We start from the raw sequence: 23780 nt of genomic DNA on the forward strand, positions 1-23780 counted from the left end.
ACTGATCCAAGTGTGACATTTCTAAGACGTTCTCCCCTTATAACCACTGCTTCCAGTCTGTGTCTTCTGATTTTCTGAATTCATGTGATAGTAGGTTCAGGAGGAAATAACATTCATTCTGCTTTCCCCACATGATGCCTTTTGTACATTGGATTGCTCCTCTAGTTTAGATCTGTTTTACTAAGCAGCAGTGGTCAAGGGACATGGTGGAGAGAAGTGTACTGAGTTCTAAAGAAGAGTGTAAATGACGTCTCTGTGGCATATTCAGATGCCATCGGGAAGCTTCTGTAAGTGAGGGGAGCATCAGGAGGGAGGTGTGGAAATCAGCAGCACTTTCTGAAAATGGTGTAGCTTGGGAGGCTGTATTCAACTTAGTTTGGATTTTAAATGAATTAAAATGGATGTGCTCAAGTTATGAGCCTTGCCTCATCAGTGCTATAAAAAGCCCTTTAGCCGGGCTGTAATTTGACTCTCCTCTCTAATGTTACGCAATATTCCTATGGTTACAGAGCCCGAATAAGTGGAAGCTAATCATTAGTTTGCTAAATGTGGTTCATGGAACAGTTCACAACTCCCAGACTTGCCAACTGCTGCTTGTTCAGTTTCATGTTCACTCTTCTTGGGTAGAAGTTGGTTTCTTCTTTAGAAAAATGTACAGTAACATTTGTCTCACATCCAGGAACCATGCAGGATGGCAGCTCTCCATGTGTCTTAGGATGGGGAGGGAAAGAGGTCATGCAAAGCAGAGGTTTTTGATACATACTCTTCTGCAGGAAAAAGCCATTCAGGGAGTGCAAGATGACAAAGACACAAATTAAAGTGGCAGACATTTTGGATACTGGGAAAATCACATTTTGTGAACTTTTCAGAAATTTGCTGTGATAGAACTCTATGGAATTTACTGTTCTGTGGCCCCAGAAATAAAATTATGCTCTTGGGCCAGGCGCGGTGGCTCATGCCTGTAATCCCAGCACTTTAGGAGGCCGAGGCGGGCGGATCTCGAGGTCAGGAGTTCAAGACCAGCCTGGCCAATATGGTGAAACCCCATTTCTACTAAAAATACAAAAATTAGCTGGGCATGGTGGCGCATGCCTGTAATCCCAGCTACTTGGGAGGCTGAGGCAGGAGAATCGCTTGAACCCAGGAGGTGGAGGTTGCAGTGAGCCAAGACTGCGCCACTGCACTCCAGCCTGGTGACAGAGTGAGACTCTGTCTGAAAAAAAAAAGAAAAAAAAATTGTGCTCTTTAGGTTCTTCCTTGTTTGTTTCATGTGACAAGAAAGACTTCATTTTATTGCTCAGTGTCACCTGCAAACATCATACAGGTACTGTGCCTTTGAGAGCCACATGTTTCTGAGCTGGGGACCCTTTCCTCTCTCATAACCCAGTATGTGTCAGGAGAACACACGGAGAGCAGTAGATACCAGCTGGATTTGTGCCCCTACCTGGTGATGATAGGCTAAATCCTGAAGCCATTCTTGAGTATTTGGCCTCTTTCTATTTGGATGAAAGTGGTTTCTTTCCCAGGAAATAGAAAATGTCTTCTGCCCACCTGTGACTTATTTTTTTCCAGCTGAAAGGCTGTTGGCCCTGCAGGAGGAACAGCTTTCTTCATTGATGTCCTAGAATTATTCTTGGAGACTCTTCAGCAAGACGCAGTCTGGTGGCTGCCTCCCTTTACCTGGTGCATCATTTAGATCTCTTTGCATTGTAAAAAGACGGAAAACCTGACCTCACCTGGCTTAAGGGGAAAAAGGAATTTACTGGCTCATATGATAAGAAGGAGAGGCAAATACAAGGGTTCAGGATCCACCATTTCTGCTTATCTTGTCTCTGGGTTGTCGGACTTTCAGGCTCTGTGTGGTGGCACCTGGCAGTTACATAACCTCCTAGTGCAAGCCCAGCAAACAGCAAATATCTGTTCGTGAGTCCTGGAGAGTTACTCTGATTGGGCAGGCTTAGGTCTTGGGCCATCCATCATCCGGGCATTGAGTCCAGAGAGTTGATATACTTTTGGCCAGTCTGTCCTGAATCTCATTCTCCACCCCTGGAAAAAGTAAGAAAAGAGTTGCTCTCCTACTCAAAATGAGGTGCTATGCAGAAAAAAAAAGGACTGGGAGCTGGTGGCAAAGAACTAGTCTTTAGCCAGTATGAGGGAGCTGGATTCTCCCTCCTGTGCACTGAAAAAGACTCTGTGACCCTCCCACCAGTATGTGTATGACCTGGCCTGCCTCACCAGGGACAGGATGGGGATCTGTGAAGCCATTACACTCCCCAACCTCTGCCTCTTCTTCTCACCTCCTTGTGTGCTACTCAGGAAGATTATAAGAATTATCTCTCCTGTTCTTTTATCATACATGCTTGTTTAAAATATACTGATTTGTTTAAAAGTCCATGCAAGAAGAGACAAAAGAAATTGTCAGAGCTGATATGGTGGTTCTCATTGCACATTTGAGCTTAAAGCAATTTTTTTAAAAATACAAAAGTAATGGAATAAAATCATACCACAGTCCACCACTTTAACCCAACCACTAATTTAGAGTATTTCCTTTCAGCCTAGTTCATATAAAAAGTTCATAGAAAAAGTTTCTCATAAACATATCTTGTTTTTTTTTATTTGACATTATATAATGCAGGCATTTTCCATGTTGCTTTACAGTCATCGTTGTCATATAAATCGGCAAGGTAATATTCCATCAGGTAGACATACGGTAATTCACTTAATCATTCTTCTATCGTTGGACATTTAGGTTGTCTCCTTTTTTGTTGTTTTTTCTGCTTTTGCAAAGAAGAGTGTGTGCTGAACATTTCTGGGGTCTGTAACTTTTCTCGTGCCTTATCTTATTTTCTGAGGATAGACTGTGAGAAATGAGATTACTGGTTCAAAGGGTATAAACGTTTTTAAGACTTTGATACATATTACCAAATTGCTTCTCAAAACTCTTGTATTTGTCTCTCCTGCTGCCAGCAGGATAGGAGAGGATCAGTTTCACTGCATTCTTGCCAGCAAGAGATATTGGAATTTTTAGATATTTTCCTAATTTAATAGGTAAAAAAAATACTTGTCATTTTTGTTTTACTTTGCATTTCTCTAGTTACTAGCAAGATTGGATGCCTTTATGTGTGCTTATTTATTAGTTCCATTTTATGCTGTGCTTTATGTATTGTCTTTTCTTCATTTTAGACCCCAAGACTGCTTCTGAGACAGAAACAGATATCTGTGCTGAATGGGAGATAAAGACCATCACTAGTGCTCTGAAGACCTACCTAAGGTAGGGACTTTCCATTTGCAAGGCAGAGTGCCAGCTAGTTATCATGCAATCAGGAAGAAAGCAGTTTTATTTTCAGACTCCGGAGAGCTGTCGGGTGGGTGTTTGAGATGTGGAAACAGCTTCTGTGTGGGTGCGTTTAGCTCAGCTGGTCAAACCAATCGTAAATCATCCATAGTTGATGGGTTGCCTTTGTGCAGTGACACCCTGAGTGATTTAGGAAACTTTGTTCTATATGAGAAGTATTGTGATAATTAGCCATGAACAGAACCTAAAATGGGGTCTTCCCCGAAGTCCCTGAATAATCTGTTAAGAACACAAGGAATCATGAATCACATTCTGTTAAGAATGCATGATTACATACCTCATGTATTTTGATAGTTTCATACTTTACACAGAGTACATTGCTGACAATGGTTCTTAAAAATGAGAACTTAATGGAACTCCTTTTTGACTCCTTCCCTTACACTGGACAATATTATTTCCCTGCAGAGACTATTTTCCTTGTATCATTTATATATGATACTACTGTACCCTCTCTATGCCTCCTTTCATTATTAAAGGTTGGGTTATTGACCAGCTGCCTGCGTCTTAGTTTCATGAATAGACCAAAATATTTATGCTGGACTTGAAGGACAGGAATACCATAGTTCTTACCAAAAAAGGTGGGACCTAGTCTTAAAAGGAGAGGGGAATGGTCATCAGAAATAGCATAAGTCTCTGTGCAGATTTTTTGAAGATGCAATTGGCTGGAAAGCAAAGGAAGGAGGCCACAGAAAAGGAATTGCTGATGTAGATTTTATTGGCTATTGGGTAATTAGAGTCGAGAGTAAGATATAATGTAAGTGTTAACTAAAACTAGGAGTCGAATTAAGGGACCCAATGAGAATAAAATCTGAGCCAAGAATAATGTATAGTCCTATTGAGAAGTTTCTTATTTGAACTATCAGGAAAAAACCCTCAAGTTTATGGTTAAACATACTCATACCCCAGCAGGTAAAATTTGTTTATATCATACCTAATGTTAGGGGTTCTAGCATTCTGGAGAATACTCCATAGTGAATTCACCACCACAACACCTACAAAAATCTTTTATAGTGTTTCTAGATGAATTGATTCTAACAACAAGCCGCTGGGAAGATCAAGACTTGCAAATATGTAGTTAGTTGCCTGTTTCTCAGACACATCTTAAAATGCTGTTGTTGATAGATGAGTCACTGACTGAAAAGGAAATCTCTTAGTTTGTGTTAGACTCTTGCATTAGCACTATTTTAGTGTTGACAATGAAACATAGTTGTATCTATTCATTTAAGAAAGAGAGAGAATAAACATTTTGGGTGAAATCTCAGAACGCTTGCAATAGGGAAACTACATTGTTATTGTTTCCCTGTGATCTTTGTCTTCGAGAAATGTAATACAGTTTGTCAGTCTCTAGGCTGCTATTTAGAGAGAATATGATTATTCTTATTATTAAGCTGACTAGCCTATCTCCTTTTCCTCCAGAATGCTTCCAGGACCACTCATGATGTACCAGTTTCAAAGAAGTTTCATCAAAGCAGCAAGTAAGTCTTTTTTGTCTCAGTTTTAAGGGGAAGAGAATAGATTTTTCTATTTCAAAGAAGAGTCAGTATCCCAAAATAAATATTACCTAACCCTTCATATTCTGCACGTAAACTGGCCACATAACATACTCATGAGATTCTAACACGGAATAAAAATGAAACAAATAGGGATTGCTAAGGGCCTTTCTACCACATTGAATTTACAGCAGAGGACAGAAACTTCAGAAGTCTTTTTTTTTTTTTTTGAGGGGAGGAGGATGTTGGAGGGATAGAGAAAAACAAGTTTGCCTTTCTAGTTTTGATTATTGGAGTTCTAACTTCTTAGGTTTTTTCCAGCCTTTGAGTAGCATTTTGCAGAATGAATCAGACATTGCACATTACCTAAATTGAGCATTGGAAATGTTTCCCTGAATATGACACCATTTATATAACTTCACAGTCCTCTTTTCCATTATGTCTTCCATTTACAGCTTCTGATCATTCTTCAACTATATCATCCAGGTCCCTGGTGTCATATTACTGGTATTAAAATACATAGGGATTAGGTGCAAGCTACTCTAAGTATACTGGAATCTCTGGCTACATGGGTCAGGCCTCTTGTAAAGGGGCAGAAAGATTCTCTATCAGATTTAAATCCAGCATGAATCTTCACAGTATTATTATGTCGATAACTTGTGTCTCTCCCGGGTTCCTTTCAGCCTTTAGAATTCATTTACTCTGGTAGCTACCACTGGCCTAATTTAGTAGTACCTAATGTTCTGGTGTCCTTATCTACTCATAGTTGTCCCCTTAAAACAGGAAGGAGAAAGCCAGGAGCGAAGATGGTGTTTATGTCATTTCTTTCTAGAGAAATTACAAACCCATAGCAACCATTCTCTACTTAAACCTCACATCAGTTCTATAAATAGGTGTGATGAGTACCATCAGTCTATTTGCCAGAGTAACAAAGCCACTTACCTTGGTTCAACCAAGAGAATGTGACAAGCCATGATTTAGGTTACAAGTTGGCAGAAAGACTTGAATATTTTATCTGCCATTTCTTTCTAGCAGGCTGGTTGTCATATGTGACTTGAGGATACTGGACATTTCCTTTGATATCTTTGATGCTGTCTCAAGGTGTTATTTTGATATTTGAAACCCTTGCAATGTTGTTCATGTAAGATTTGTTTATCACTTTACAAGTGCATAAAGTTCCTTACTTCCTTGAAATGAAGTCTTCCCTCTAGGGAGCCAGCTACTCCTGAGTTTGTTCTCAGGAGCAGCTCTGGGTGTGCAGTTGACTGGCTCCATTTCATCACATCATCATCTTGGCTTTGATTTTTTGACGACAATTTTTTTGGCAACCCTGTTCCAGAAAGCACCATTAAAAGGACTTCCAGATCTAGTCATGCTGGCCACGCAGTATGCACACAAGACAGGATTGTAAATCTTTGAGAAATCCTTGGGCTGTTAGTGCTCATCCTTTGGTTTCCCTTAATTTTTCAACCTTAAAGTTGTTTAGCTGTGACACTGATAAGATATTACCTCCCTCCTTCCTTTGCAGAACTGGAGAACCAGGAGTCTCGGGTCTCTGAAATCCACAGCCTTGTTCATCGGCTCCCAGAGAAAAATCGGCAGATGTTACAGCTGCTCATGAACCACTTGGCAAAGTAGGTTTAAGACCAATTACTAGCCTTTTTCTTACCCCTGAAAGTTCTTATCTTAGCAGTGAAGCTGGTCTCAGTTCTGCTTTTGTTTCTCTCTCCCACTATTGCATCAGGTATGCTGGAGGCTTAGGAAAGAAATGTGTGAAATGTTCATTGCAGTGGAGAACAGCAGCAAATGCCAGATGGCCTTCCCAGAGGATGCTGGGGAAGTGCTCATGCAACCAGGCCACCAAGCAGAGTTTTCAGGGGGATTTTACCTATGGTGATCAAGGGCAAATTGGAGTGTGTTGTCCATGATACCAGGTCACCACACAGAATTTTGTGGGATTATATGTTCTTATGCTCATCAAGAACAAACAAAAATATGTTGTGGGTTTACAGAATTTGGGTTTTTAGTAAAGAGGACTGGATTCTAGAGCTGACTCTGTTATTAACCTGCTGCTTAACCAGCCCTGAACAAACTGCTGAACTTTCTATTCCTTAGTTTCCCCATCTGTCTAATATGGATAATAGACTCCCCTTTTTCTACAAGGATCATTGATTTTTGAAGTTACATGCATTAAAGCCTTTGAAGAAGTATAAAGAATAAAGGAATTATTTTTGGCAAATACTCACTTGTCGTCTGAGATAATCAAAGCATTCAGTAGGGACCTGATTTTCTTGGAATGGTTTTGAATATTTGTGTATTTACTGTTCCTTGACCCTTTCACAAATGGCATTGCTGACTTCCCGTGCTGCATTCATCACTACTTGTGTGTGTGTTCTAACCTTCCGTTGACTTTGATGGTATATTCTTGATTGCAGACTGGAGCGCAAGAAAAGAATGAGAGCATAACAGTTAACCTAAATTATTAAACCCCACATTCTATTGAACTGATGTGTTATAAATTTGGCCCTTATAGTCCATACTTTGCTATGCCATTGGGGTATTTCTTGGGGATAAGTTGATATTCTTCTGAGGGAGATTGTAATGGTTAGTTTTCATCTTTCTGTCAAGCACTTGATATTGCCTTTGGGAAAAAGAGTGATATATATCATGAAGATTTCCACCATTTCCTCATTTCCATCAAGAAGCCAAGAGTGTCTTGTGTGTTATTGGGAAGGAATTCGGCAAAGCCACAGTTGCTCCGTTATTGACCAACTTTTTTTCTTGGCTTTCCATATCAGAGCTGCTTGTTCAGGAGTACTTAGGAAGAATAGCAGATAACATGCAAGTTTACTGGAGAATGCCCTAAAGGTGTCAAAGAATCCCGATGAAGCATGTTTAAAATAATGGGAACTGGGCTTTAAAAAGTAACTCCAGATGCTCTGAGATGACAGTTGAGTACCGGTTCCACACAACCTAGAGTCAGGCGTTTGTTAAGCAGAGAAGCTGGTTTAGATCTTAGTTGCAAAACTTTGCACACTTGAAGGACAAACACCAAGACATAGAAGGTTCCAGGTGCACCCTCCAGCCTAGTATGTGTGGGGATGCTCATGACTGCTTCATGGCCATCGGGTCTGAAAGAGGCCTTCAGGCCTGCAGAGAGCAGCTGGAGAAGGGTTAGGGACCATCTGAAAGCCATGGGCCTTTTCAAGCTGTGCAATTGGAAGGAGAGCTTAACTGAACTGAGAGAGACCAAAAGTGAAGGGTGACCCAGCAGAGCCAGTGTTGCGTTTTTCCTACTTTTAAATTTCCTTTAGGATTGTTAGGATTCTTTAAAGAAGAAGAAAAAAGGATTTAAAAAACAAAACCAAACCCTTAAGGTAGATCTTGAACAGTTGAACTTGTTCATCTCCTGGTTGGATGACTCACTTTCTCCTCCTTTTCCCACCCTTTCCCCCTGCAGTCCCATTACATTCAGTCCATCCTTGTTACTAACCTAAGAGTTGTAAACTGGAATTTGCAAATCACAGTTGTGACCTTGACACATTTTTGTTTTTTTGGACTTCTAACCAATTTAAGGCAATTTTATTTTTGGAGTTGTTTACTTCATAGCATTTCTTGAGCATTGTCTTATCTGTGAAACTTGAGAATGCTTTTCTGTGGTTTTATGGCATGTTTTGATCATTTAATTATCAAGAAATCTACCTGTAGACAAGCTCTCATGCTGTAATGTGAGTTGGTTAGAGCTAGTATTAGACTATAGCAGACTCAAATTCTTTGCGTGCTGTGTTCTTGTCTCTCGAGCCTCTATATTTAAAATGTCCCTGTGGAGAAGGATATGAATGAGCAGTGTTGAATCCAGTAAAGAGTATTTATTTAGGTCTGAAAAAATTCTTTGGCATCCAGAGGAGTTCTAAGATTCCACTTAAACTTTATATTCTCATTTACAGCACTGTCCTTATTTTAAAATCAAGCAGTAAGGGAAAGTTAACTTGGGACAAGAAGTTTGTCTAATTCCAGTTTTCTCAGGTTTAGACTTACCCTAGGCTATGCCTGAGCTATTGTTCCTCTGGGCTACTTACTTAATGGTCAGCTTCCTTCCTAAGTTTTGGTTTCAGGGCTGATTCTGCTGGAAAACTGGTGTTTACTTCTCTTATTACTTACAGTTTGCCTTGTGCATCTCAGAATTCTGGTTCAAAGGCAAGCATTTTGTATTGTATATTTTTTAAAGTACTCTTTTGAAACATTTTCCAAAACTGATTTCCCTTAGCCACAGAGGGAGATTTAAGGCATTTTATATTTAATCCCAGCTAAAAATTCATTCAGAGGGGAAAAAAAGTATTGGGTGGGGGGAAGGATAAAAACTCCAAACCTCTAAAGCAAATGATTACCAGCGTACATCCAAATCACAGAGATGTTGGATTTGTTTCAGACCTCAGAGGGAACATAAAAATTATAGGCAACCATGCACATATTTTTGTAGTTTCAGCTTAAATCTACTATGATAATTAGATGTTTTCTGTTTGGATCTTGGAATCTAGTATACAGTCTGGAGTCATGTGCCTCAAAGCATGGTTAGAATAACCCGGGGCGCTTGTTTACATTGACATTTCTGGGCTCTGGGGGTCTACTCAGTCAGGCTCGCTGCCTGGGAATCTGCATTTCTGATTTATTTTGCAGGTAATTATTATGTGAACAGTGATCTAAGAACCACTGGCCCAGAGAATGGGCCATATGCAAGGATTTTCTAGGAGAGAGAAAAATGATATTGAGAGGAATATGGATTGGGATGTAGGCGAATATTAGAATTAGAAAGAAGAAGCTCAAAGCAGTGAGTTCAAAAGGGAGATTTTATTGTCGTGATTAAATTAGCTTTTAAAAATCCAGTTTTGACTTTCCAAGTCTTTGCAATTTGACTTTGTGTTGAGTTTTCAACAAATGTTTTTGTTTTAAAATCATGCAAAAGGCATTTTTACTTTTGCATGATTTAGTTTTGCATGATTTACTTTTGCAAGAAAAAAATCATTCCCAGATAGCTGTGGATCCTTGTGCCAATTTTTCTACCTCTTTGAGCCTCAGTTTTCTTTCTCTTCCAATTGTATAATTCTGTTATTTTTATCAGGTGGAGCAGGACACGAGAAAAGTATCCCACTCTTATAATCACAGAGGAAATAAGAGTAGATGAGTAATAAAGACTAATTTCATGGTAATTTCCTAATGTTTACATATTATGACTCCAAGTATGTTGTATATCCCCACACATACCATTCGTAGTGGCTCATTGTAGATTTATTACCATGTATGCAGTGAGGAAGGATTTCAAAGAACTCTTCATACATCAGGAGTAGATATTAAAAATACCTTTTCACAGCTGGTTTTCCCAAAATACTTATTGAGAAACAAACCTGAGTCTTTTTCCTTTTTTGGAGCAACTGTTCCTTTGTTGCAGGGGCATTGGAGAGGCAGAGCACTGTCTTGCCTCCCCAGAGAGATATGGTATCATTTAGGATGCTTTGAGCTGCAAGAAACAGAAAATCCAATTGAAAATGGCTTAAACAATAAGGAGATCTGTTGTGTCATGACACAGAATCTGTCCTGAGAGTTGGTTAGTTTCTCAGCTCATGAAGGACTCAGGTTATTTTCATGTTCCTGCTCAGCCAGCGTCTTGTGTTGGCTAGCTCCTCGCAGAGTCCCAGCATACTTTATTGTGTCCTTGCATGTTAGTGCTTGTCCAGAAGCAGAAAAGGCATTATTTCTTCTCTGAGTCCCTTTTTAAGGGCTAGGATGATACTTTTCCCAGACATCTTCCAGCACACTTTATGTCACATCTCATTGGTCCAGAGCAGTCATTGAGCACCACCATGATTATTTTCCACCCAACAGGATTTATCTGAGCCACTTGTGGGAGGATTGGATATCAGAATAAAGGCAGAGCTTTGACAGAATAAAGACAGCCCACGGTGTCTACAGCAAGTAGTCTTGGTAAATCACATTCAACAGAGAGTATTAAGTCTGTTGCATGGTGTGCTAACACAATCAAGATATATAGGACAAAAAAGACCAATTTTTGGAGGAGAGATGAGTACATCTGCAGTGTGGGCACATAGGCACTAAATTACAAGATTTTAGCTGGTGGGAGGTAAGAGAGGGTAATGAAGAGGGCAAAATTGACTTTACTCCATTGCCTCTTGCTGATTCCCTATGTGTTCTTTTCATTACCCAATTGTCTAATGTTTATTTTGATCATCTGTTATATGTTGTGACTTTCCAAAATGGACAAAATTCTGTAGATCACTGGGATTATAAAGGAATATTGTGGGGAAAATGCTTGGCATACAAGTGAGACCTTATCAAAATATGTAGACTCTGTTGGCAGAATTATCAAGAATTAAGCATGTTGTAGCTTGGGTTTTTTTTTTTTTTTTTGGTTCCTGTGACTTGAGTCTGAGTACTTCCAGGCATCTCTGCAAATCAAAAAGGATGTATTCATATTTCTTTAATGATCTAGAAACAGTGAATTGGGTTCATGTACAAATGCTTGTGGTTATAAAAAAAAGTCTTGCCAGGCATTGGCACCAAGGAGGATGAGCCCTAGTGGTTCAGTAGCATTCCTTGAAGTTCTTAAGAAGGGTTCAAAATAAAAGAAAGTGAACATTAATACTTCACATAAGCACATTTTAGATACTCTAATATTCCCTCTTTTTCCATCCCAAGTCTAGAAGATAAGATTTAACTTACCAATGAGCTGTTAAACATGAGAAGTGCTAGTTATTCATTTGCCATCAAGACTAGTCCAAATAAAATAGCCGTAGAATTTTACAAAACACATTTAAAGAAAACAGTATGTTGTGATGATGGCTTAGATGGAAAGCTCCTGTGAGTTTCTCTGGCTGCCTTCCCTCAGCCATACACCCTGGCTCCGGAACCTTTGTTCTCTCTAGTAACCACTGAACACCGCAGTGCTGCCAGTGCAGGATTGCTTGGCCGCTGGGCCACTGGTGGTATGGCCTGATACCCCCACGCAGCCACATTGACCCCATTCTCCAGTCCCATCGGGCTTTTCCCTCACTGACTCCCACTGGGAACTCAGAGTTCTAGTGATTTTAACCCTTTTCTATCTCTTGAATCTGTCTACTTTTCTCTGTCTCCATCAGTACTCCTGTAGTCCAAGCTGCCATTGTGTCTTTCCCACGCTGCTTGCGAAGGCCTCCTCCCTGTTGCTCTGGCTGGTGGAGCTCTGGCTCCTCTCCAGTCCGCAGAGTGCATGTTGTGCTTCCAGGGAACTTTGAAAACTGCAAATCTCAGCATGTGATTCCCCTGCTTAAAAAAACTTCAAAGGCAGCTTCCCCATTGCTCTTAAGATAAAACCCTGGAAATGGCCTCCAAAGCCCTGTCTGGACCAGACGTTTTTGGAATTTGCAGTTTCATCTTGTGTCTGTTTCTCATGATCACCATCCTGTTCCTACTGCATGGCACACAATAGATGCTCATGAATATTTGTTGGGCAAATGCATGAAGAGTCTCTTGACCGCTTCTCAAATACCCACCTCCCTGCTCCATCTTTTTACCTTTTGCAATTCATTTTCTCCTGTCTGGAATGGCCCCTCCCCAGCCTCTGCCTGCCAAAGGCTACCTCATTCTTCTAGCTTCAGCTCAAATGTCACTGCCAACAAGAATCCTTCCTGCCACAAGTGCCCTCTTGCTTTCCTGAGCTCCCACAGCCTTTGCTTGTTCGTCTCTTTTAGCATGTATCACATTCCACCTGGTGGGACAGTTTGCCCAGGTATGTATCTCTCCCTCCTGTGACATCTTAAGCTCTCAGGGGATGGGCAGTCTGTCTCCCTTGTCTTTGTTTCTTACCTAGAAGTTACAAATGAAGCCCATGGCCAGAGCAGCCCACACGTGTGTTTGGTGGTGGTGGTATCCTACACATTACTGTTTTGAAACTTTGAACAGGTTTCCAACATCTTTAAAGGGGGCGATTTTACTTGAAAAATTCGTATCTCACCACTGACAATTGGCTGGAGCTGAGTAGAAGCCACACCCTATCCCCCAGGGTGTGCCTTCTCCAGTTTGCCTTAGTTCCTAACAGTCCCTGTTGTCTCTTGCTCCCGGCCTACTTCATTCAGGTCTCCTACCTGCCTGGCCGTGTTGTAGGCATTTGGGTTTTCAATCCTTGCCTACCTATTGGCTTATGCCAAAAGAGGAGCTCGATGTTTGGTGAATCACATAAATGAGCAAGCAGAAATGGGCTAAGGGAGTTACTTCCTTGACTGGCTCTTTTTTTTTTTTTTCTCCTGAAAGATTTATTATTTCTGATAGATGGGAGGTCCATGAAAGAAGTGAGTGATACCGCTTCCTGGCCTATTTATGGGTATGGGGCAGGAAGAAGAGTGCATTTTTTTTAAGACTAAGAATGGGATTCTCAAAGGACCTTCTCCAGCTATTTTTGGCAGAGTCAAAGGAAAATCTATTTAAAGGGACATCGCACAGAGCACAACGACATATTTTAAAGCAAACAGACAACTTAGCACTTTAAATTAATGGAAATGGAAAGGAAGAAATCAGAGCTCAACATTATTTAGCCTCACCGCCAGACCTTTGCTTACTTTCAACCCAAGAATTTGTCTGTTCTGTGGCTTTGTAGCCTTTAGAGATAGGAGAAAGAAAGATATCAGTTCAGTTTAAATTTTTTGCCTTAAAAAACTCAACAACATTTCTGAATTCAAGGAACTAAATCTTTCACATCACATGTAACGCCCATTCTGAAAGGGGAAATGCTTGACTTCAAGCTGTTAATGTTCAGCAGTCTTAGAGCTCCTTTGATTTGGGTCTCTTGTTTGTTTTGAGTTGTTCCACTTATGTTTGGATTTATTTTCTCAATAAATTTCCTGTTTTCTGATTCATCTCTTCCTTTTCTGAGTCCATGGAATCCCCTCCCAAATTAAGGGAGGAGTGGGAGGAAGACACTCTGTTTTTCTTACTTGGTGCCGCCTTTAATTTCGGGAGTATTATAAAAGTGAGAGAGTATCAGCAAACATGAACATGACTCAGTTTCTTCCTTGCTAATCCTAGCAGAGCTTAGATTTCTTATACATTGGCCTTGGGAGCGTGTTCTTCATGAAATGCCTCTCTTTTTGGCTGAGTGGTGGTGGATAAGTTGATTCGCTCACACTGTTTTGGGCACTGAAGTCCTCTCTTGCTGCATCCTCTTTGAATTGCATCATGAGTGTTATCTGCGATACTTATGTTCTTACATTGACTGGTTACTCACCAGCTCTTCAGAACAATTGTGGCTGAAACGTGGCAGCTGGCAGACTTCTACGTATATGAAGTTAATCCGTGGGGCATAAGAGCACAGTGGTGAAGAGAGAACATTCTGTAGCCAAACTGCCTGATTTTGATCTCATCTCTTATGTAACCTTGCATGTGAATTATTTCTCTCTGCCTGAGTTTCCTAATCTGAAAAAGATGATAATAATTGTATCAGAAAGTTTTAACTTGGCACATCAGGTTTTCTTGGCTTCTCCTGTTTGTATTGCAGCCACCACTGAGATGACCACTTCGGTGTGGGCTCCGCTGCCCTTCCTGCAAGTGCAGCCTGGTAGCCTGGAGCCTCATGCCTGCGTTTCTTACCTCCCACCCTAGGGAGGCATGACACAAAATGGCATTCACACACGGATATGCTGGGACAAGGGGAAGTTAAAAAACTCTGAGGGGAAAACCTTTGGCCAGTGGGAGAAGGGAGCTGAGTATCTCAGAAGCAATTGTTCAACAGCCTCTTTGAAGATGGTCTCAAGAGATTGAGCAATTGTGTTAGTGCTTGAACCAGGTGGGGTCTAGCTTCTCTTCTCCGCCTCATTCCCCCAAGAATCCCCTGGTAAAGTAGTGTCAGGTAAGCCTTTATGTACAGTCATGTGCCACATAACAATGTGTCTATCAACGATGAACCACATATATGACAGTGGTCCCTTAAGATTATATCATGTTTTTACTCTATAGTTTCTATGTTTAGCTATGTTTAGATGCACAAGTACTTCCCGTTGTGTCACAGTTGCCTACAGTGTTCAGTACAAACATGCTGTGTGGGTTTGTAGCCCAGTAGCAATAGGCTATACCACAGAGCCTAGGTGTGCAGCAGGCTCGACCATCTATCTGGGTTTGTGCAAATGCACTCTATGATGTTCACACAGCAATGAAATTGCCTAATGACATATTTCTCAGCATATCTCCATTGTTAAGCGATGCGTGGCTATACTTCAAGTCTCTTCTTTCTGGAAAACCTGAAGTAATACGGTAATAGTGCCCACCCTTTTAGAGTTGTGCAGATTAAATTAATCTACACAAAGTTCTTAGAAGAGTGCCTGGCACATAGTACACCTTCCATAAATGTTAATTTCTACAATCTGTTGGAGAAATCCGGGAATGGGAGAAAGAAGATGATAGAGCTGGCTTTAGGGTATGGGAAATTGGGGCAATTGTTGAAACCAAAATAAGTCATTCTTGCTGACTAGATGGGGCTTTCTTCATAGTTTTGTTATTGGCAAGCAAAACCCTTAGGGCTGGATGCTAAAAACATAGCATACACAGTTCTTGTCCACTTGGGAGATTTCTGTGTGTGCATGTGTTTATTTTTGCCTTGCTTGTGTTTTCTTGGCAGTTTGTGTGCATTTGGCCCAAAGGGCTGAGCATCTCTCCCTTCCTAGCAGAAGATGAGCCAGCACAGGGCCAGCTGGGAGAAAGAGCTGTTCATATCTGGTTTCAGGTCCTACCTTATTGCAAGTCTCACACTTCCCTGTGAATATCAGGGCTCTTCGTGATTCAAATGCTCTGTGGGGTGGTGCACCTGTTTGAAGGAACAAGCCATGTAGGGCTGATTTCCATGGAGGTTACCTCCCCCTCCCCCTCCTCTGCCCCTCCCCCTCCCGCTTCTGCTTCTTGGTGTCGCAAGGCTGATTTCATCTCCGATGCAGCTGTCTTTGCTAGAGTTTAATAACTCTTAATTTCCTGGAGGGGGATGGCGCGTTATATCATGAAGACTCATCTTTGTCTGCATGGTCTGGAAATTTCCACTCATCTTTGTGATCTTTGAGATGTTTCCCTTTGTGGGAGAGTCTGACTTTCCTTCTGTTTTACTCAGTTTGACTGCCCTCTCAGATGCCATTCCCAGATTAAACATGACCATCCACTGTGAAAACGGCCCTCTTGACCTTCCAGTTTCCCCCTGGGAGCAGTCTTCACATGGATTTCCTTTTCCGAGTTACTGAAATCTGTACTGAAGTATTAATCTATACTCTAAAGAAGGTCATGCCTATATTCAGCTTCATTCTGTTTTGATAGATATTTTTTCACTTTTGCAGTTTCAGTCCAAGAAAGGGCTTGAACAAAAGTTCAGGGGGTTTGAATTTTGGTATCAGTCTTTTCTGCTTCCACACATACACAGGAAAGTTGTTCTTCCAGCAGTTTAGCATCCTGATTTATTTTGTGTTTCCAATTTGGTATTATAAGTCACTATTCTTGATTCTCTTCAGTAGGCGGTAAAGTGGGTCTTGTTGGTGTATTGCAAGCAGGTCTTGCTATGTACTTGGAGATGCCTAGAATTGGGTAGAATAGGGTCACTATTTTATTAAAGTCAGATATTCCATGAGAAAATGGGGCACCCTAGGCCTCAAAAATCAGTTTGTATATTAGTTCTTTGGCTGTAAGCAACAGATGTCAACTGTGGCTAATTTAAAAAATTAAAACAGGGTCCAAGAGCAGTGGCTCATGCCTGTAATTCCAGCACTTGGGGAGGCCAAAGCAGGCAGATCACTTGAGGCCGGGAGTTCGAGACCAGCCTGGCCAACATGGTGAAACCCCATCTCTACTAAAAATACAAAAATTACCTGGGTGTGGTGGCATTTGCCTGTAGTCCCAGCTACTTGGGAGGCTGAGGTATGAGAATCGCTTGAGCCCAGGGAGGCAGAGGTTGCAGTGAGCCAAGACCATGCCACTACACTTCAGCCTGGGTGAGAGAGCAACACCTTGTCTCAAGAAATAAAAATAAAAGGAATAAAATTTACTGAAAGGCTCCTGGGTCAATCACGTAATGGAAAGTAGAATTGAACCATCAGACATCGCAAAGCAACCTCAAGGGCCCTTGTGGTACCTGGCATCCTACTACGTTTCTCTAGGCCATTTCTTCTCTTCTAGATGATCATCTCAGATGTTGCTTTTCATTCCACAGAGAAAATAGATACAATCAGAAGAGAACTTCTACAAGCTACCACCACAATATCCACACCTGTGCCTATGTTTCTGCCATCTCTCCTGTGCGACAGGGGAACCCAGTGCTCCTACCTAAAGGCATTCCCTTTCCTGGGACACTAGAGCCGATTGACTCCCCGTTGGATCTGTAAGGACTTGGGTGCTTCAGTAGTTTCTCCCTCTTTCTTCTATGCCATTAACTTTTCTGTCTCTACTAAATCTTTCCCATCAGCACATAAGCATGTTGTAATTTATGCAATCCTTTGAAACATGAGAAAGGAAAAAGCAACAACTACAAAGAATCTTTCTCAATCCCATGTCCCCTTTTAGGTACTATCCCATTTTTCTGTGCTCTTCCCAGAAGAACTCAAATAGTTGTCTGTGCTTGCTGTTCCCAAATCCTCTCTTCCCACTCATTCTTTCTTGAACCTCAGGCTTTTATGCATACTAGTCCACTGAAATGCCTCATTATCAGTATTGCTGATGACCTCATGTTGCTGAATCAATTTCAGTGTTCCCTTCCTTAATTGCTCTGAAGGATTTAACACAGATTCCCACTCTCTCCTCCTTGATAAGCTTTCTTCACTTGGCTTCCAGGACACCATAGTCTCCTGGTTTTCCTCCTGCCTCCTTGACTTCTGCTTCTCAGTCCTGTTTGCTGTGCCCCAGGACTCTGCCCTTCAGGCCTCAGACCTCATCTCCCCTCCTGCCATCCTCTCTCCTTCCCAATGAGGTCTTCCTCGATTGTTTTAAGATTGCAGTCTCCAGCTCCTTCACTCCCTACCTACTAGAATTGCTTAATTTTTTCCCATAACCATGTCAGTATCTAATATACTATATATCTGATTTGTTTACTCGTTGTTTTCTTCTCCCTGAAATGTAAGCTCCACGAGGTTGGCAATTGCTGTCTGTTCTACACTACTGTATCCTTAGCAACTAGATCAGTGCCTGCACTGCTCAATAAATATTTGTTGAATAAGTGAATGAGTGGAAAATATCCAGGTAACTCATGGGTAGCCCTTTTCAAGCACTACCTTTATGATGTCTCAGTTCCAACTACCTTTGTCCCCTTGTGAATCTACTGCAGGTTAACATTCCTGGTAAAAAGAGTTATAATGGTCTCTCCTGGGTAAGGTCCCCACATCTGTACTAAGGCGGTAGTTGGGGACTCACCTGTCTTTCTTGATAGGACCACATGTAATGGGAGAAAGACATCCAACTGGAAATTTTCCAAGGAAAAATTGGATGCCATCATTCAAAAGATGCCAAACAAGTAAAAATGTCAGCTGTTTATAGGAGTTGTGCTTGCTGAAATTCAGTTTTTTGCCTTAGAGAATTCCTGTTTTATATTAGAAGTTTCAGGTCTTGGTACAAATTTTAACTCTGTGATGGATCTTGTAAGTGCCTCAATAGCCCTATTATGCATCATTATGTGGAAGATAAGACCATCATCATAATAAATACAAAACAGCAAACAGCATTCAGATATTTTCCTAATACTTGGTTACACAGCTTGGTTCCCCAGAAGCCTGATTCTGTTTTTTCGGGAGCTAGCACTTCCCAAAGGCCTGGGCTCCCTTCACAGCATGTCTTCAGGTGTCCCCTGGGCCCAGAATTGTCTCCAGTGGTGTTTGGTGGAGTGCCGATGGTAGCTTCTTGGTTCACCAGTCCTCAGAATCCAGCACATTTAAACCTGTTTTTTTTAAAGTCACCAGGCAGATGGAGAGGGGGTTCCCATGTCAAATATGCCTCTCAGGCTAGGTGGTTAGTCAGGTTTTCTTGTTCTCTGTATTAAAAGATAATCTTGCCATTTTGCTACTTTAAGAACTACATTTCCCTTCATAATAGAACTGCCACTTAAACTGCTTTGCATGCTACCTAGTTATGAGCTTCCCTTCCAAATGTTGTCCGTCCTACAAGGTCATTCTCCCCAGCCGTAGCCAGATTGTTAATGAAGCAAAGAACACTGGGAAACATGTAGATTATCCCTTCTTTGTTATGTTATTAATATATAGTGACTCTTGACATAAATAGGCACATACCTACGCATAAATTTAACTAAGACGATTGAAAACTTCTACTAGAGAATCTACAAAACACTGATGACAGAAATTGAAGAGAATACAAACAAATGGAAAGACACCCCATGCTCATGGATCAGAAAAATTAATATTGTTAAAATGACAGTACTACCCCAAGCAATCTACAGATTCAGTGCAATCCCTGTCGAAATACCAAGGACAGGCCAGTTGAAGGGGCTTATGCCTATAATCCCAGCACTTTGGGAGGCCGAGATGGATGGATCACCTGAGGTCAGGAGTTCCAGACCGGCCTGGCTAACATGGTGAAGCCCCATTTCTACTAAAAATACAAAAATTAGCCGGGCATGGTGGTGGGCACCTGTAGTCCCAGCTACTCTTGGGAGGCTGAGGCAGGAGAATCACTTAAACTGGGGAGGCGGAGGTTGCAGTGAGCCAAGATTGTGCCACTGCACTCCAGCCTGGGTGACAGAGCAAGACACTATCTCAGAAAAAAAAACAAAAAACAAAAAAACAGGGACATTCTTCACAAAAATAGAAATAAAAAGTCCTAAAACTTATATGGAACCACAAAAGACCGTGAATAGCAAAAGCAGTCCTGAGAAAGAACAAAGCTAGTGGTATCACACTACCCAACCTCAAAATATACTACACAGCTGTAGTAACCAAAGCAGCATGGTACTGGCATAAAAGCAGGCCCATAGACCAATGGAACAGAATAGAGAATCCATAAATGAATCTACACATCTCCAGCCAGTTTATTTTTGACAAAGGTGCCAAGAATACTTACTGGGGAAAGGATAATCTCTTCAATAAATGGTACTGGGAAAACTGGATAATCCACATGCAGAAGAATGAAGCTAGACCACCACCTCTCACTCTGTACAAAAATCAACTCAAAATGGATCAAAGTCCTAAATGTAGGACCCAAAACAATGAAACTACTAGAAGAAAACACAGGGGAAATGCTTCAGGACATTTTTCTGGGAAAAGATTTTATGAATAAGACCTTAAAAGCGCAGTCAGTAGAAGCAAAAATAAATGTGGCCCAGGAGTGGTGGCTCATGCCTGTAATCCCAGCACTTTGGGAGGCTGAGGCGGGCAGATTGCCTGAGGTCAGGGGTTCGAGACCAGTCTGGCCAACATGGTGAAACCCCATCTCTACTACAAAAAAATTAGCCAGGCGTGGTGGCATGCGCCTGTAATCCCCAGCCACTTGGGAGGCTGAGGCAGGGGAATTGCTTGAACCAGGGAGGGGGAGGTTGCAGTGAGCCGAGATTGCTCCACTGCACTCCAGCCTGGGCGACAGAAGGAGACTCCATCTCAAAAAACAAACAAACAAAAATTTGATGTCAAAGTCCCATTGTTAAAAGTCTTTTACACAACAAAGGAAACAATAGAATGAAAAGAACACCTACAGAATGGGAGAAAATGTTTGCAAACTACTTATCTGATCTATTATATACAAGGAACTCAAACATCTCAACAGGAAAAAAAAAATCCCAATACAAAATGGGCAAGTGATCTGAACAGGCATTTCTCAAAAGAAGACAGATGGCCTGCAAATATATGAAAACATGTCCAATGTCACTTAATCATCAGGGAAATGAAAATTAAAACCACAGTGAGGTATCATCTCTAGGATGACTATTATCAGAAAGGCAAAAAAGTAAATGCTGGAGAGAATGGGGAGAAAAGGGAGGTCTTATACACTATTGGTGGGAATGTTTTCCATAGTACAGCCACTGTGGAAAGCAGTATGGAGGTTTCTTTAAAAACTGAAAATACAACAACATGATCCAGCAGTCCCACTACTGGAAACTATTCCAAAGGAAAGGAAATCATTACATTGAAGAGACATCTGCACACTAATGTTTCTTGCACCACTATTCATGATAACCAAAATATGGTACCAACCTATGTGTCCAGCAGCAGATGAATAGATAATATGTGACATGTATATATACACAATGGAATACTATTCAGCCATAAGAAAGAATGAAATCCTGTCATTTGCAGCAACATGGATGGAACTGAAGAACATTATACTAAGTGAAGAAACAAAGTTAAATACTGCATGTTCTCACTCATGTGGAAACTAAAAAAGGTCGATCTCATAGAAATAAAAAGTAGAAGAGAATACATAGAAGTAAAAAGTGAAAAAAGAAGTTACTAGAGACTGGTAAGTGTAGGGGGAAGGGAGGATAGGGAAGGATTTGTTAAAGTATACAAAATTACAGCTAGATAGGAGAAATATAGTCTAGTATTTTATACTACTCTAGGATGACTATAAATAGTTTCAAACAGCCAGTAGGAGGATATTGAACATTAACAATGAGTGTTTGAGGTGATGGATATGCTGATTACCCTGGTCTGATCACCATACATTATGTGTAGCAGAACATCACTATGTACCCCATGAATATGTACAATTATAATTTGTCCATTAAAAAATAAAATTTAAAGAAGAAATTGTTTTAGTAATGGTTAAATCTGATCTTAGCTGAAACTTAAGGCAAACCTTTTACAAATATCTTGATGCTTTTTGCTCCTTCTAATTTAGTTCCTCCTTAGGTGATGAGGGGAATCCAACTGAATTCCTAATAAACTAATCCATAAAGGACCCAGAATAGTGCCTCATTTTAAAAAAAAGTTTAAAGGTAAGTTCCAAAGCAAAAATTGTAAGTTACATGCCAGTAACTTTGGCATGTAAGGAGGCTGTTCTTGTATCCCTGTGTTCTTTGGGATTTGACAGCTTGTTGAAAACTATACTCTCTAGTGTTATTGATAAAGTTGGGAGCATCTCTGATTAAGCTGGCTCAGACTGAGCCAGACTGAGGTAAAGGAATGGGTCAGCCCAGCTGGCATCATTCATTTTGCCATGTATTAATATATTAAGTAATTGCTATGGAAAAGGCACTGACTTATCTATGAGGCTAATTATTTATTTCCCTATTGGCGGTAGGGGAGAGCATTGGCCCAGCAGGCAAGAGGTTCTAATCCTGGTTTTTACTAACTCTTTTTATGTATGATCTTAGGCTAATGTACCAGGCCTTCAGTTTCTTCATCTACAAAATGAAAGAGATTACTTTTGTATTTAAAAAGTATGTACACACACTGCAGTCAAGGAAAACTGTCTAGAAGGGTAGCCATCAGTATCTTAACTTGGGTTTTCTTCTCCTGGCTTCTTTATTTTTGAATTTTTATGAAATAACTGTGTGTGCTATTTAAAAAGTTGTAATTATTTTTTAATGAGAGGAGCAGACTCTGTGACTCTGAGCTCCCGTTAACTTCGAAGACATCTATGATTTTATACAGCAGGACTGGGTAGGACAGGACAGTCAATCCTTGGTTATTCAGAAACAGAATCCCTTTTGTCTGCTTTTGCTCCCTGACTTTTGTCTGCTTTTTGCTCATTTGCATTTTTACTGGAGAGTAGGCAGCAGAGAGAAAGAATACATTTTAGCAATGTAGAAATGGTGGTAAAACTTTTTATCTTAAAAAGGTTTTTGTGGCTTTTTTTTTCATTTTAACTAGTATTGCTAATGACTTTTAAGTACACCAATTTTTTTTCTGACTTCCTTAGACATTAATTAGTTAATTAGTGACCTTTCCTGTTATATAGAACTGGTTTAAAATAAAAGAAAAATAATAATAACAAACTGTATTATTTTGTGTGTGTGTTTCTGCATTGTTTTTGTCCTACTTACAGGTACTGTAAGGATCCACTGACTTTTCGTCCATTATAGAACTTTCTCTTCTCTTTTACTTCTGCTTCATCTATTTCAGTCTGTCTGGTATCCTGGCCTTTTTCCATTAATCTCTCTGCCCAGGTCTGCTAGAGAAGGGGTTGGAACACTCCATTGCTGGTTCTTGTATGACCTATAAGCTAAGAATTTTTCTTAACATTTTAAAATAATTGAGAAAAAAAATCAAAAGAAGAGTAATACTTCATGACACATGAACATTATATGAAAGTCAGATCTCAGTGTTCATAAAGTTTTATTGGAACAGAGCCATGCTCATTTATTTATGTGTTACCTATGGCAGCCTTCAAGCTAGGATGGCAGGTTGAGAAGTTGCAAGAGAACCACATGGCCTGTAACAGCTAAATATTTACTCTCTGGTCCTTTAGAGAAGGTCTGCCAGAACTCCCTATTCTTGAGATTCCTTTTCCATTGGATGTCTCAGACCTAAGACATGTTTGGACTTGCTAACTCATTCAGCAGCTGTTATATCACATGCCTACAGCATGCCAGACACACTACTAGACACAGGTATCCAAAGATGGACATGACACCTTCTCTGTTAGGAGGGAGGAGCTCACAGCCTAGAGGGTAGCATGGGCCTGTCCACAGGTGAACTACACTCCAGCTCTGTGTGCTGGTGCCAAGGTGTGAGATAGGTGCTGGGGAAACTCAGGAGGAGGACTGTGACTGCCTGGGAGGTGGGAAGAGAAGTGGGTTATCATTAGATAATGGATAGCAAAGCCTAGATAGCCTAAAGCTGCATGTTTTCTGTGCTGGCTACTTTTTAATTATAACTCTAGAATTGTTCCATTAAAGTTAATTGTTACCTAGAACAAGAGTTGTCATAATTTTAACAAGTGTGCCTTTAACATTTCAATTGCACATTAAAAATATTCCTCTATTA

At 40.7% G+C, this 23780-nt stretch overlaps 1 protein-coding gene across 28 annotated transcripts in view; it reads left to right on the forward strand.

The window, feature by feature from the left end:
- ARHGAP26 (Rho GTPase activating protein 26) overlaps window positions 1-23780 on the forward strand; it is a 458375-nt gene that overhangs the window by 280791 nt on the left and 153804 nt on the right. For all 28 annotated transcript variants that reach the window (XR_008548285.2, XR_010157341.1, XR_010157342.1 and 25 more), the window contains 3 exons: window positions 3184-3271; window positions 4772-4830; window positions 6374-6479. Coding sequence is in view for 19 of the 28 variants with exons in the window: in XM_016953982.2 (XP_016809471.1) it covers window positions 3184-3271; window positions 4772-4830; window positions 6374-6479 (253 nt within the window). In the remaining 9 variants the exon portion in view is untranslated. The remainder of the gene's footprint in view (window positions 1-3183; window positions 3272-4771; window positions 4831-6373; window positions 6480-23780) is intronic.

Source organism: Pan troglodytes, chromosome 4, assembly GCF_028858775.2.
Source record: "Pan troglodytes isolate AG18354 chromosome 4, NHGRI_mPanTro3-v2.0_pri, whole genome shotgun sequence".
Classification (NCBI taxonomy): Eukaryota; Metazoa; Chordata; class Mammalia; order Primates; family Hominidae; genus Pan; species Pan troglodytes.